The 15514-nt window shown below is 46.6% G+C and overlaps 2 protein-coding genes across 2 annotated transcripts in view; one reads left to right on the top strand and one right to left on the bottom strand.

Moving 5' to 3' along the window:
• The window catches only part of DUSP16 (dual specificity phosphatase 16), a 618435-nt gene that overhangs the window by 547890 nt on the left and 55031 nt on the right, over positions 1–15514 (top strand). The window lies entirely within an intron of this gene.
• Positions 1661–9266, bottom strand: CREBL2 (cAMP responsive element binding protein like 2). The gene is made up of 4 exons (XM_063308322.1): positions 9107–9266; positions 6044–6241; positions 4702–4849; positions 1661–3321 (listed from the first exon to the last, which is right to left on the bottom strand). Exons 1-4 carry the CDS (start codon positions 9119–9121, stop codon positions 3317–3319), a joined length of 366 nt encoding a protein of 121 aa, XP_063164392.1. The 5' UTR covers positions 9122–9266; the 3' UTR covers positions 1661–3316.

The following is a 15514-nucleotide window of genomic DNA, read 5'->3' as shown; positions in this document are numbered from 1 at the left end:
TGGTTCCTCTGTCAAACAAGTCTCATGCTGTTGGGAAGCATTCAACTGTACCTCAAGAGCATGATTTCCCCACCTGCTCTTGTGGTCTTCTGTGTGAGGCCTTTTTCAGGTATTGGAAACACACACACACACACCATTCTCTCTTCTCATGGCTAGGAAGACAGGAGACAAAACACCCATTTCTCCCTGCAACATCCCTGTAGCCCAACTGTTATCCAAAGGCACCATGAGTCAAGAACCAACGGCAAAGGTGCAGCTCTGAAGTGCCTGAAGAAGTGCTTCACTAAGATCGTTCTGCTAGAATTAGACCCATTTCTCAGAAAACCTTCCCCAAGAACCAGAAAGAGGCTGGGAATCAGGAAGTCTACCTGAAAAGGAGTCAGAGGGCTGAGCTTTGATAGCTGGTTAAGATCACTGTGATCTACTGCTATTAAGAAAGGATATGCACCTTCTTATACCTGGGGAAGCTCGGCCATGGACCAGGAGGTGGGTACAGGAAGATATTTCACGTTTCTGAGATCAAAGGCACAAATCAAAGGTAGGTTTTGCAAGGAATTAAGTAAAGGCTAAGCTCCTTACCACTGCAACAGTCTTCTTTATCATTACATCCCAGGCAAAGGAGTGTCCGGTGCTGATAAAGTTGCGAACATTATTAGCACCAGAATGGGCTTCTACCAGTTAGGAATTTTCCTGTCCCTGTAAAATTGTGACTCCCTTAGCACAGCAGACCATTTAAAGGAAGACCCAAGGTCAAACACCCTTTCAGTTATAAAATTATTTGAATGGCCGTACTAGATTTTAATCCTATGTTTCATTCATGAGTTCAAGGGACATGGCATTCTTCCTCCCGTCTTTCCAAAAAAGTTTTAAAAAAAACTCCTCCAAGAAGGCAGTGGGGAGCAACTTCCATGATGTTCTCAAGAAAATGGCACAGAAGGATCCCAAAGCCATCAGGAATCAGGCTCCACTCGAAGGAGGCTTACTCCTTGTTTGGAACAGGACAAGCTCCAGGTTGGCACCAGAACCCCCATTACTAGAAGAGATTGCAGGACGGGAGCGATGGGTCTACAGTTCCACCCCCACCAGCAGAACGCAAACGTTGGCAGAATTCTAGGCTGATGTCTGTTCTTAGTGCTGTATAAAAACAAGCGAGCCCCCAGCCTTCTCTTCTACAACCATCAGCCCCACCTGCCTCCCCCAGAGTCCCTGAAGAGCAGCGAAAGACCAAAACCCCCCTCAGGCCTTCCAGAAATATTGGCCTTGTTCAGATGGAGGATTAAACCCTGGCTTTGCAAAGCTGAGGCCAGCATCCCACAGCCTCGGACTCCAAAGCAGGCTTGCAAGGAAGAATTCACTGTTTTCTTTAGCTTTTACAAATGCTGCAATTTACTGTTTATTCCTTTTAGCAGCTGGAGGCTTGGCCTCACAGTGTGAAGAAGGAAGAGTGAACAGTTTACCCACATGCCAGTGAGATGGCTGAAAATCACAATCTTCCATACAGAAAGAAAGCTTTCATTAAAATAACAGTTTTGCTGTAAGACATGCAAACAAGGTACATTCATACTTTTTCTGGCAACTGGGTATGATGATGGTTGGTGAAAAGTCCTTCCTTCAACCCTGACCTCTTTCAGTAACCCTTTTAATAAAGGACAGCCAAGGCTTTGTTACATCCACTTTAATACAAAAGGACACACTTGGGTCTCACAATAATTTAAGTATTTTGTCCCCCGCAGCAAAACACACACAGCATTAGGTTGCAAGTTTCCAATATTTCCCCCTTTCCAACACACAATTCTACAGGCACAACGATCCCATGGAACCGGAGGCGTGAGAAGTCCTGAAGGCTCCGTTCACTTGCTAGCCCTTCTCCACAAACTCCCAGGCCCTTCCCACCCTTTTATGCCAGACGTAAACCGCTTGCCCCGTTACCAAGAGGGACGGTAAGGCGAGGGAAATGGGCAAGCTGCTTCTGTTCCTCTCTCTCTCTAGCCAGATAGGTGGGGGCATCTTCCCTATCAAACTGCTCCACGACTGCACTGAGCAAAAAGAAAAAAGACTACAGTACTCTTGACACGTCACTCCTATTAACAAGCAGCTCTAAGCAAAGACACAAGCTTAGGAAACAGAAACTGACCACAACGCTTTGCTGCTGAAGAGTGATTTCACTGCTGCTCAAATGACCTGTTCACCTACTGATGAAGCCTTGAACTGAGCAGTGAAAGAAGAAACGAATTCAAATAGCCCACTCCACCCACAGCGAGCTAGCCTGCGCTGAGGAAGGAGCAGCAGCGTCACAGCGACACGCTTGACTGTGAACAGGGTGGCCTGCGAATGCAACTGCTGTAAAAGAGGGGCCGTCTCACCAAAGCGTCTCACAGGCGCAGCCTCGCCCATCCTAGTAAGCTGGACCGGTGTCTTCCCCCCAAGCGGCGGGCAGAGCCCCTTTGCTTAAGGCAAGAACATCCTGTCATCTGAAGGATTTCAGCATTCACAACTTGAGGCTGAGACACAGGACTCAAGGATTTCACAATTCACAACTAGATCTAAACCCCACTAGCTCAGAAACCACGGAAGAGAAAGGGGAAGGCGAGGACATATTGGCCATCCACAGTGGGATATATCCGCATGCAGTAGATCAGTGTTTTTCAAACTTGGCAACTTTAAGATCCATGTACTTCAACTCCCAGAATTCTCATCAAAGGCCATGCTGGTTGGGGAATTCTGGGATTTGAGGTCCAAGTATCATTTGAAGTCCAAGTTTGAAGAACACTGCACTATATATATCCAATGCAGAACAGGCTACCTCTTGAATAATAAAACTCTATTTCTTTACTGCATAGTATTTTCCTTAAATAAATGCTACATGAGTAATGAAAACAAAATCAGAAGCACAATTATAGACCTTGACACAACTGAGGAGAGTTTGGAGGCCCTAGCCTCAGGAACGAAGCTCTGCTCCTTTTTCTCAGCCACTTCTACCCACAAAATCAGCCCCAGAGTTTCTGTTACATTTTGGAACAGACTCGGGGTTGGTATCACCCTGGGCCTTTCTTTCTCTGCTTCAGCAGATATTCCTGCACACACACCACACATATTGGCTTCTTAAACCAAAGTGGATTAAAAAGATTTACTTCTGCCCTCTTGCTGTTAGGTTCATTTTGAAAGTCAGCTCAAACTCCAACTGCAGAACAGCCAAATCCGCGATGGGCAAAACAACCAAGGATGGGCGCCTTTGCATTAAATCCACAGATTACTGTTTTTTAAAAAAAATCAGCTTGTTTTTTAAATATGGGCTTCAGTCTGCTTGGACTGACCTTCACCCTGGAAGAGAAAAGAAACATATTTGTACATTAGAGTCTCATGTGGTCAACCCTCAAGCAGGGTTTTTTTATGGCCAACTAAGACATGTACGGGACACAATCTTGCCCAGGTATCTGCACATGGGCTGGGCGGAAGAGGCAAGAGAAGGTGCACGGCACGTAGTGGGTGGCCTATCAGCTTTCGCTCAGGGCCAGTGAGCTGCATCGGGCTTCCAAATAATATGCTCTCTTATGGACAAATGCATGCAGCTCTAGCCCACCAGGACCACACACAGCCTTTATAAAATGTTGATGTCTGCACTTTTTTGGGGTGGGGGTTAAGTTGGCCACAGCAGATGAAAGTGTCTGGCAACCTCATCCGAGGTCAGAAACTAAGCAGGGTCATGCCTCATTGGGCCTTGGATGGGAGATCACCAGGAAGTCCCAGGGCTGCTGTTTAGACGGGACCTCAAAAAACATTCCAGAAGGCAAAGAAAGACCACTTCCCTATATTGCCACCAAGAAAACAGCCTGGATGTGTCCACAAACTCCCCAGGACCCAAGCTGGACTTGATCCACGTCTAGCAGGAGACATGCAACCCCCGGGTGAAAAGCCTCTGGGCATGCATGGAACAGGGAACAGGCAGACTGCCTCAAGATGATTAGTGGGTAGATGGACACAAGATGCATCCAAAAGCACTAAGGAAGTGGGATCTGCCTATGTCAGCCCATGTGAGAAACGGGATCTTATGTCCACGGCACACCCAGGAACGCCAGAGACCGAAGTGGGAGGATATGTCCCAGGAAGAGCCTCAGTTCACCCAGATGGTAAGAAAGGGCATCATTCAGCTTCTTGTTATATACTGAGCAAGCCTGGCGGGGCGGCACCAAGTGGGGTGCTCTGGCACTGGAACATTCTCAGCCTGACTGACACCATTCCAGAAGTACAAGGGCTGGGACAGAAAGCAGCTTGTTGTTCTAGGCCAGTGTTTCCCAACCGTCACAACTTTAAGATGTGCGGACTTCAACTCCCAGAATCCCACAGACCTTGCAGTTGCTAAGGTTGAAGAAACACTGGTCTAGAGAAAGGAAACTTAAGTTCCCATGCCCGTTACCGTGGCATGCGTTGCAAAGGCAGACCAATGATACCAACGGCAATGCTCCCTACACTCAAGACCTCCAAGGAGGTCTGGAAAGAGCTTTAACCCAGCCAGACTACTGGTCTAAACAGCCTCCCCCCTTGACCACAGCTGGGTTGCAGCCACAGGACAACCATTTCCTACGAACCAGATCATGACAAGGATTTTGGGTTGGGGGTGTTTTTTGTTTTTTGTCTTTGGCACACTGCCTGCCTCTGTCCACGGCCATAATGAAGTTAAGAATTGCGTAAACCAGAACTCACAAGAACCACGGCTATTGGCGTCCCCCTTTACGGCTTTGGCCATCTTGCCCACATTCTGCTGAGGTTTACTTTGCTCTTCTCCGCTCAGGAGGGCTTTAATTTCAGAGGGGATTTTCCCTTGATCCATTGCCATGCACCACTGCTTGTACTGAAGGACAAAGACGTAACACAAAATAAACATTAAATAGTATTCTAATATTTTAGAACTTTGAGATTCCCAGGATCTTAGAGGACATGTATCGATCCCTCATACAAGCTTGGAATAAATTATACTTCTGCCGAAATAAATCCTGGGTTCAGCATTTTGCACAACCTCAGGAGCTATAAGAGCAAGATTCCAGGCAAGGATTCAGTATCCTGCAAAGTTCTGTGCTCTTCCTTAAAGCAAACAGAAGGAACAAGGAAACATGTCAGAGTGCAAATGTTGAAGAAGGAAATATGTAAAGAAGTATGCAAACCTGCGTAGTATCTGCAGGCAGCAACCTTCTGCTTTTTCTGACACTGAGTATCAACTACCATCATCCAGGATCTTTGAAGCTCAAGCAGGCACAACCTGAAAATCAAGGGGCCTCCCTCCAGCTTTCTGGCTCAACACGTCTCTTCTGTTTTCAATAAATCCTATCCAGCCTTCCAGAAACAGTTCTCCAAGCCACTTGCACGGTAAAAATGGACAACATCGACAAACTAAAACTTCTGCCCTAGTATCACGTGTTCTTCCTTGAGCAGGTTTCACGAAAGCCTCAGTGACCAAAATAGTTCTCAGCAGCTCCCCGCTTTCAGATGCCCCCGCACCAGCTGTCAGAGGCACCGGGGGATACCGGCCACAGGGCACACAAGGCGCACCACAAACGGAGCTGCCGAGCTCCACACCTAGTGCACCACAGGGGCAGGGCTCCTCCTCATTCCCCCACATGCCATCAATGGCTCCAGCTGCCTGAACCTTGGGCCAAAAATGTCAAGGGTCCCTCAGACCTCTAGAGCGGTGGCGATTGTTACCTATGATTATGGTGCACAAGCAGCAGAAAAAGTTCGCTGATGTAACAGTTGGTGGGAGCTCTGTTTAGGCAAATCACCTGGGGGTGGATTGTGGGTATGTACCACTGGCCCCCCAACAAAGCAAGAGAAATAGATGCCGTGTTCGCAAGCCAGGTGGCCAAGGCATCCAGGAAGCACACCCGGGGCTTAATGGGGGATTTCAACTAGCCTGACATCAACTGGGAAGCAAACTTTGTGGCAACCAGTTGCATCCCAGTAAGAAAACCCAGAAACTTTTTTTCAAGGTTTCTTGCCCACATCAAGAAGGGAAGGGAAGGGAAGGAAATGGGAAAGAGGAGGAGATTACCATTTCCAGTTCTTCTCTAAGAGCACAGATGGCTCTTTCTCGGCTTGAAACCAGCTCTTCCAGATACTGGTACCTCAGTTTCTTCCTCGCTCTGCATTCCCTCGCGCTCTGCCGGCTTCTCTCGAGTTTGGCTTTCAAATCTATTTTAGCTGGTTTACGGCCCCGTTTACCTGGTTTCTTCACTTTGCCACCACCTACCTGGAAAAAAGGTAATACGGTCTGTTGTAAAGGATGTATGCACACAGCTTTCCCTGGAATGGCTGCTATGAAAAAAGACTGAGAGTTAGAAATCAGCTGTGAGGGAGACAAAATCTAGTGATGAGCCAGCCTTGCTTGAAACGTAAACCTTTTATTCCAGCTAAATCTAGACCAGTGTTTCTCAGTCTCAGCAACTTTAAGCTGTGTGGACTTCAACTCCCAGAATTCCCCAGCTGGAGTTGAAGTCCACACAGCTTAAAGTTGCTGAGACTGAGAAACACTGGTCTAGACCAAGACCCTAGATTTTTTCCGAATCTTTTGCCTCTATTATTTGACATTCAGAGTACAGGCGCACCACATGTGGCATCTAGATGATCCCAAACAATATTATCGATACTCATATGTGAAGGCAAGCAGCAACTTTAATTCAACTGGACTCTTCCCTTCCCCTGTGGGAACAATCCTGGAAGTTTTGTTCGTTTGAGTTTAACCAATATTTATAGTAGGTAAAGGTAAAGGTTTCCCTTGACATTAAGTCCAGTCGTGTCCGGCTCTAGGGGGCGGTGCTCATCTCCGTTTCAAAGCCGAAGAGCTGGCGCTTGTCCGAAGACACTTCCATGGTCATGTGGCCAGCATGACTACACGGAACGCCGTTACCTGCCTGCTGAAGCGGTGCCTATTAATCGACTCACATTTGCATGTTTTCGAACTGCTAGGTTGGCAGGAGCTGGGACTAGCAACGGGCGCTCACCCCGTCACGCAGATTCGAACCGCCAACCTTCCGATCGGCAAGCTCAGCAGCTCAACCCGCAGCGCCACCGCGTCCCCACAATATTTATAGTACTTTTATTTATAATTGTTTACATTGCTTATAAGTCACTTTGGAAGGGAGAACTGTTACAGTAGATAATAAATAAACGATTAGGACTAAGTTGATTCATCTAGGCCCTGAATCAGAGCACTGAAAGAAAGATATCATGTATGGGAGGACCTTGGAAGTATCCTCACTGTAATCTATCAACAAATACCAAATTGTCTCCAAAACTGAGTACTGGAAAAACCAGATTTGAAAGTTTGATGCAAAGTCTGCCTGTAACCAATGATCCTAACCTAGAAGTATTAAAACAGCTGTTCACTTTACAACCAGTTCACTTTACAAAATGCTGTGGCTTATTAATACATTATATACATATCTGAAATCTCAAAACCATTAATTACTGTAATCAAAACCAGAAAATTATTTTGCACCAGTCACTTAGCAATTGTTTTTAAACTGTGATACAATACTTTGCGGTTCTAAAAGTTCTAATTTTGGTAAATTAATTAGCACGAACATTTTTAAAAAAATACGTTCTACCTATTATGTTACATAATCCAACTTTTTCAGGGAGAAACCACCCTGAGAATTTGTTATTGACATCTCTGACCATATTCCACCTTGCTGAGAAGAAAACTGCATAAATGCATCCATGAACTCACAGGGAAAACCGCTTTTAATGTTTAGACAGCCAAGTGATGAAGTGAAAGGTCCCCTGTACCAGCACCGGGTCATGTCTGACCCTTTGAGGGGAAGGCCGCTTTCGCGACGTTTTCTCGGCAGACTATAGAGCAGGGTGGTTTGCCGTTGCCTTCCCCAGCCGTCCCCTTCCCCAGCAAGCCGGGTGCTCGTTTTCCCGACCTCGGAAGGATGGGGGGCTGAGTCGCCCTGAGCCGGCTGCCCGAGAGAGAATCCGGCTTCCGCTGGGACCGAACCCGGGTCATGGGGAGAGTTTCGGTTGCAGAACTGCTGCCTGCCACTCTGCACCACACAAGGCTGTCCTTAGACAGCCATACATATTAGCAAATTTGTATATTCTGCATAGTAAAGCTACAGGCATGCTTCCCAAACAAAATCCATAATTAGATATTGGAAGTGCATAGATGATCCCAGTAGCCTGGTCAAAAAAACTGTAATAAAATAGGTGAAATGCTTTTAATTGATATTACATACATTTCCAAAATCATCACACTGTCTCCCAAAAACAACTTTACCTAATCCACAGTTGACCATTTCCAAGACACCTTTCCTTCCCCTGATTTTAATAACCAGCCCACCAGTTTTAAGATCAGTAATAAATGATTGAAGCCATGATGACGATCTCAAACAACACCTAAGGAGGATCTGAAATGGTATTTGGATGGGGATGGGAGGCCACCCAGAAGGCCTTGAAGGCAACAGCCGACCACTTCCCTGCTGTTGTCACAAAATCAGCATGGTCAGGATGTAGTATCATTATTATTATTATTATTATTATTATTATTAATTGCCTGAAGTGGTGCAGATTCTGGTGGCCTCTGTGTGAAACCTGAGCAGTTAGGCATGATTAGTCTCTGGATGGGAAGCCACCAGGAAATCAAAGACACATCCTCGAAGAAGGGAAGGGCCAAAAGGAGCCAAGGAAGCTGCACAAAGTCTTCTGACTCAACTGGAGAGGATATTTATCCCTTTTTAAAAAGGGAATTAATTTTTTTTCCCACAAAACCAAGGGGATCACAGAAGAAAGGCCGAAAGGCGGCTTCTAGCACACAGAGTCACTCCTCCCAGGTGGGAAAGCCAGTTTGCTGCTCGCGAGGCAGAGCCAGCCCGCTCAGTCCTTGGACGGGGCACCACCAAGAAACCCCAGGGCTGGCCAGGAGGAGGAGGCCAGCTGGGCCCTTCGCTTTTCCCGGGGACGGGGCCGAGCCGGTCAAAACCGAGGCAAGAAGGGCCTGGGGCGGTTTGGACGGGAGACCACCAGGAAACCCCAGGGCCAAGGCACCCGGAAGAAGGCAGCAGCCCTTCGCAAGGCCTTCCCCCACCCCGGCAGCCCCTCTGAGCCCGCTCACCTTGCCCTCGTCCATCAGGCCGCTGGGAGGCCCCGCGCCGTGGCCGCCGCCCGCTAATCTGGGTCCGGGCGCCGAGGAGACCCGCGCGCTCCCTCCATGGCAGGCCGCCGGCTGCTTCCCGTCTCCAGGACACGGCCGCCCGCGCGGAGGCGGCTCGGAGCATCTCGGGAACTGTAGTTCCGCGCCCTCCCCCTCGGCCAGAAAGAGGAGGGCACTTCCGCAAACGGACTACAACTCCCAGGAAGCAGTCGTGAATGACGTAGAAGTTTGCGGCCGCGGGGAGAGCCACATAGGGAGGAGTCCGGGAAGGAGAGCGATGGACCGTAAACTCACGAATATGGACCATAGATCTAGAATGGTTTAGAATGATGCAGGGAAATCATTGGCCAGAAATCCCAGGAGATGATGGCGCAGTCCGGTCTGGAATGATCGCATCCCCCCTCATTCCTCTAAAAGAGGCAGAACGACCCCAGCAGCTTTTATCACAAGCTGTTTATTAGATCTATACATTTCTTCCAGGAGGGGGTGCAACGCAGTCTCTCCTGCATGTTTTCTCCACCACCACCCTGTAGGGCTGCAACCATCAGACCGCCACTAGAGGGCAGCCAAAAGATGCCCATAACTCCTGATGCCCTCTAGTGGCCGTCGGGATGGCTGCAGCTCAGAGAGTGCCGTCCTACTGAAGCTTGGAGTCCAGTCAAGGGGCCTCACCCCAGCCTGTTGTTGTAAGTTAAAGGGGGCTTATGGGGATGTCCTCAGGGGGTGTCAAAAAAGTCCAGATGGAGGCTGCAACTCTGCAAGCAAAGTCCCACCTCTTTTTATGTGTGTTGCAAGAGAGATTTAAAAGAAGCAAGACTTGGATCATGGGGATGCCATCTGGATGACCCGGAGCCCACTCCAGAGCCAACCTTGGGCTTTGGTAGCCATTTGTAAGTCCCTCCTGAGCCAAATTAATTAAGAGTGTTAATTAAGCTGGGCCTTTTTCTGAGACTTCTGCATTGGCATCCAGTACCGTGAAAGACCGGTGCTGCAATCTGACGGGCTCTTCTCCAGGAATAATTCCCACTAAACCAATGTTTTTCAAACTTGGCAACTTGATGATGGGTGGACTTCAACTACCAGGCATGATAAAATGACCCTTCATGTGGTCCACATTTCCAACATAAATTTGAAGTACCTTTATACATTCTGGACAATGTTTCTGGAGTCATATACCAATGGTACATTATTTTGTAAAAATTATCTTTTAGGTTATAACATAATGTGAATTTCAATCCTTTCAACCACATGTTTCCCACTGTTCCAACAATATATTATGTCCAAAATTCTTAGCCCATTTTATCATACACTCTTTCACTTATTCGCCCTCCATTTCAAATTTCAGCAAGAGTTTATACATTTTGGCAATTACATATTCATCATTTGTACATAATTCAGCTTCAAATTCTGTCTTTTGTTGCTCAATTCCAAATGTCCTGTTATCTACCTTGAATCTTTCTCTTAGCTATGCATATGAAAACTATTGAAAACTAAATCTCTCTACAGCCAGTTGCTCTCTTGATTTCATCATATATTCTCCATGTTCCTGTTCTAACAACTCTTGATAAGTTAACCATTTTTCTTTACCAGCTGCTTCTTTCCTGTAAAATGCTTCTTGTGCTGAGGCCCACAAAGGCATTTTCAGGCACAGTCTGGGTTTATATCTGTTCCATATTCTCAATATGGCACTTCTGACATAGTGATTTTTAAAATCTACATTAACCTTAACTTTGTTGTACCTTAGAAAACCATGCCATCTAAACCTCAGACTGTGCTCTTCTAAGTCTAAAATTCTTTTTTTATTCTGTAGCACCCACTCTTTCATCCAAACCAAACAGCTGGCTGCAAAATACAGTTTTAAATCAGGAATCCCAGTCCTTGTTCCTTTGCATCTTGTAACACCTTATATTTAACCCTTGGCTTTTTCCCTTGCCATACAAACCTAGAAATATCTTTCTGTCATTGCTTGAATGGTACATTGGTTGTCAAAATAGGTGTTATTTGAAACAAAAACATCCTTCTAGGCAATACATCCATTTTTATTACAGAGATTCTCCCCAGCAGTGACAATTGTAGTTCCTCTTATCTTAACATGTCCTTCTATCACTGCTCCCTTTAACAGACAGATAGGCAGGTTTTGTCAGCCAGAGCTGCTCTCCATTATTAATTTTTTAGATATATATAATGAAAGCCCAAGGTCCTCTGAGTGGTACAGGGGAACCATGCCCAGGAACACACTGGTACAGCCAACATTTTCAGTCTGTTCTCTGTGTGATATTGGGGTCAAAATGGTTGTGCTTTAGTCCTTATTTTAGAGAGAAAGAGAGAGAGAGAGCTCGGGAGAGAGAGATCCCGGCTGATGGCTGTGATCTTGGCATAATCTTGGGCCACTGAAAGAACTGCAGCTAGGACATCACTGCTTTAACGCAAGGACAACTCAGCCACATCTTGTCTGGGGGTTTATGGCTTTACTGTCAAATATCTCGATGGGTTAAAATGTCCTGGAAGAAACCTGAACACTCCGCAAAGACATCACCAGGATCACCAGGGAACTGGGAGAGGAACATTGGCTGTAAGGAAGCATGAAGTGACCACACTGTTGATAAAATTCAATGCTACGGTGGAATCTGGAACTAGAACTGAGCCCTGCAACATTTGGGGCTTCCGTGGTCCTGTAGCGGCAATAGACATTTCTGACCTGCAAACCACACAGCATTGCTGCCACCGATCATGGCAGCTGCAGAGGTGCGGAGAAAAAGGTGGGTGGGTCATGAGAAATTCATCAAATGCTTGCACTTAAGTCAGACATGAGAAGCTGTCAGTCCTTTAGGAGCTGGCTTTGTGGGGGGCATTGTTCATTCTCCAAAGAGACCCAGCCAGGCTGCAGCTGAAAGCTGCTGGATTGTCTTGCTTTGTGGTGTTCTGGAGAGATTTTCTTCCTTTGGCCTACGCAGAGAAGTATGCCTAGATATGCATACCTACGACAGCCAGAAAATCCATTGTGGTTTATGAATGGCCCATTCAGACTCAGGACTTGGTGTGTGTGTGTGTGTGTGTGTGTGCGCGCGCGCGCGCTCGGTCTGGAAATCAGAAGGCAAGCTATGCCTCACAACCCTGTTCCTGGTTCTCCTTGAGACCTGAAAACAGCTCCAGCACAGCCTTAAGCTCTTTAGATGTCCTACAGGTTATGCATACTCAACGTTTTGTGCATACGCAACGTTTTGTGAAAGAAGAATCGACTCGGAGCTGGGCTTGACTCCGGCCACATCCGTGGAATTTTCCGAGCAGCGGCTTAGAAGGGATTTCCCTGTGCTTCCTTCCAGGGTGCTTTTCAACTTCCCAGTCTAACCTTTGGCCCTGGGACTTCCTTGTGGTCTCCCATTCAATTACAAACCAGATCCAACCTGGCTTACCTTTTGGAGAATGCCCCTGATGGAGACCAATCTGCCAATCATCCTGTTCCCATTCACATTTACTGCCCCAAGATTTATCCCCTACTCCTGAGGCCCCAAATCCATTCTCCCCTTTGCTATAACTTGACTCCTACCTTTCCTGGGTTTTTTCTCTTTTCATTCAATAAAAGGGAGGGGGGTACGTTAGCACAGGCAGGGGACAGTTCACATCCCTTCATGATCCATGAATCTCCCCTGCTCCTGCCGAATTTGAAAAGAGGTCTGATGACAAACTGGATGGCAGTTAAGATAAACCCAGATTGATTTGGACATAACAGAGCAGTTGATGATGCCATAAGTATATACAAGACCTGGACAATATTTCTGGGAAAAGATGATCCCTCTTCTCTAGCTTCACTATGAAATTTTATTCAATCAATTATGATGTTGTAGCAGATTCATTTCTGGATCCAAGTCTGTGTTTTTCATTTACATTTGTCCCTTCCAAGCGTCCTCCAAAAAGTTCAAGGTGCCTCCCTTAGTTCTCCTCTTCGTCATTTTGTTCTCATGATGATTCTGTGCAGTAGGTTAAGCTGAGAGACATTGGCTGTGTTCACACATTTTACTAAGCTGTCGTTTCGTTAACTGGTTTGCTGAATAAGCTGCAGTTAGCTGGGTTTGGACAACATGCTAAGCCAAACCCCCAACAGACTGCCTTAGGGCTTAACGTGTTGCCTGAGCCAACTTCAGGCCCTCCTCCCCCAACAGCAATGCAGGGGGTTGCTTTAGACTCAGAGTGAAAGATTGAAGAAACATTTAATTAAGAAATTACTGCCAAAGTTGCCTGGGGAGTAGTCTGAACACTTGAAAAGCTACACATATATTAACATTATTAGTTATAGCCTATGTTAAACAAGCAAAGAAACAAACAAGGAGCAGCCACTGATGGCCTTGGCAAATTTGAAAATAAGGTCAAAACCAAATATGGGCATTCAGAGGAACTGACTAACAACCCCACGCTGAACCACCCTTTGCTCTCCCTATTTTCCCACCTCTGGGCACAGAGATGCTAAATCATAAATACAAGTTCAGATGTGCAACTCTAGCTGTTAAAGACCAAAGAAATTGCTTTTCCGCTTTCGTTTAACACATCCAGGGAAGAGATAAAGTTTTTTCTGGCACATCTCTCTCCTTGGAGCAAAGCTACTCATTAACCAAAGACCTTGTTGCTACAATATCTGGGGTATAAACATTAATCAGTGAAGCAGTGAACTACATCACTGGCTTTTGACCTTTCAGATGGAACCGTAGGGGAGATAATGGTTGCCTGTCTGTCGCGCCAACGCAGAGTGGCTCATCTCATTCCTCCTGTAAACGTAGGGAGCTGCCTTTTGGGGTCCCTACGTTGCAGTATCGTCTACTCCAGCAACGGACGAGGTTTGGTTCAGGCCGCCAGACAACATTGGTGGTTCCCAATAAACACGTGAATTAGTTAATGGAAAGTCCAGAGCAGCTGGACCAAGAGGCGATTGCTCCCAATAGCTCAGGCCCCATCACGTGGCGTTACGAGGAAGAAGGCTAGCTGGTGAGGTAGCATATTGAACAAACCCAGCTGCTGTAGGGTGGACATCCTGGTTTATGGTGGTGCAAATGTAGCCCATTCCAATCAATATATTAAGCAAACTGTAGCTGCGGTTGTCAGTCACCTGTGTGGTGGCGAGAAGATCCAAACTTCCAGTCTGGGGTGAGATGAACAATGGCAATAATTCATCCCACAGGAGCCTGCATGAGAGAGGAGCCACAGGAATGGGATCAGAGGGAGTTGGACTTTCTTCCACTACCTTGTTGTTCCCATGACAACAGACTTGGGAGCAGTGAAAACAGTCCACCTGGAACAACCCATTTTGCATCTCTTTCTTCCTCCTATCTCTTGGCCTGGGGAGAGCAAGGAGGAGATAAATAGAGATTGACCCCTTTCCTCATCTCCTCCTGGAGATGTCTGGGTTGGGATCCTGGGTTGGGATGACATAATTAGACCATAGTTCAAGCCAGTGTTTCTCAACCTCGGGGACTTTAAGATGTGTGGACTTCAACTCCCAGAATTCTCCAGCCAGCATGGCCAAAAACCTGCTCAGATGTAACACCAGGAGTTGAATTTGGCTGAAGGGCATCTTCTCAGTGAAGGAAAGAATTCTTATACTCCAGCAGCATTCACAAATCACTGCAAGCCGGGATGTGATTGGTTTAGCTCTTGGTGAAGCATGAATCCCACTGTCATAAGAATAAACCGTTTAGAATGAAGTGGTTATGAAGAATGATCCATGGCCCACGACGTCAGGAAAGATGGAAGCTGCACGTGGGTCTGTTTCCAAATGCTCTGGTGGACTGTCCCCCTCCAGGGTTCTCAAGAGGCAGGGGAAACTAGCTTAATAGGAAGTGCCACTGTATTTGTATCCTTTTCTCCATAAACAAAGCAAAGATGTCCTTGGAATGTCAGGCAGATGCAACAGATCCATGAATTAAACTTCCTACAAAACCAGACAGTTATGCTATACCTGTGGTAGTATCAGACATGCCTCAAGAATCAGGTTTAACTTCTGGGATGGTGTTAGACGCAACCCAGTCTCTGGAGGCCCCAGTGGCACTGAGATCTGCAGAAACCAAAGAGGCTGGTAGCTTCTATTTTGTTTGCACGAACCATCAAGCTTCACCCCACCCCTAAAGCTTGTGCAAAAGACATCTACTTGGCTTTCTAAATTTCCATGTAGGAATCCTCACATATGGATCCTCACACCTTTAGGAGAAATTCCCGTTCATTATTTTAATATATACTGTAAATTGCTTGCTGGGAAATTGTGGGAGTTGAAGTCCACACAGCTTGAAGTTGCCAAGGTTGAGAAACACTGGTGTAAAGTGGATCATTTCCACAATGACATCATGACATGCCTGATGATGTCACTCGCCTCCCTGCAGACAC

This window comes from Candoia aspera, chromosome 7 (assembly GCF_035149785.1).
Source record: "Candoia aspera isolate rCanAsp1 chromosome 7, rCanAsp1.hap2, whole genome shotgun sequence".
Lineage (NCBI taxonomy): Eukaryota > Metazoa > Chordata > Lepidosauria > Squamata > Boidae > Candoia > Candoia aspera.
This window is presented reverse-complemented; position numbering and strand designations above follow the sequence as displayed.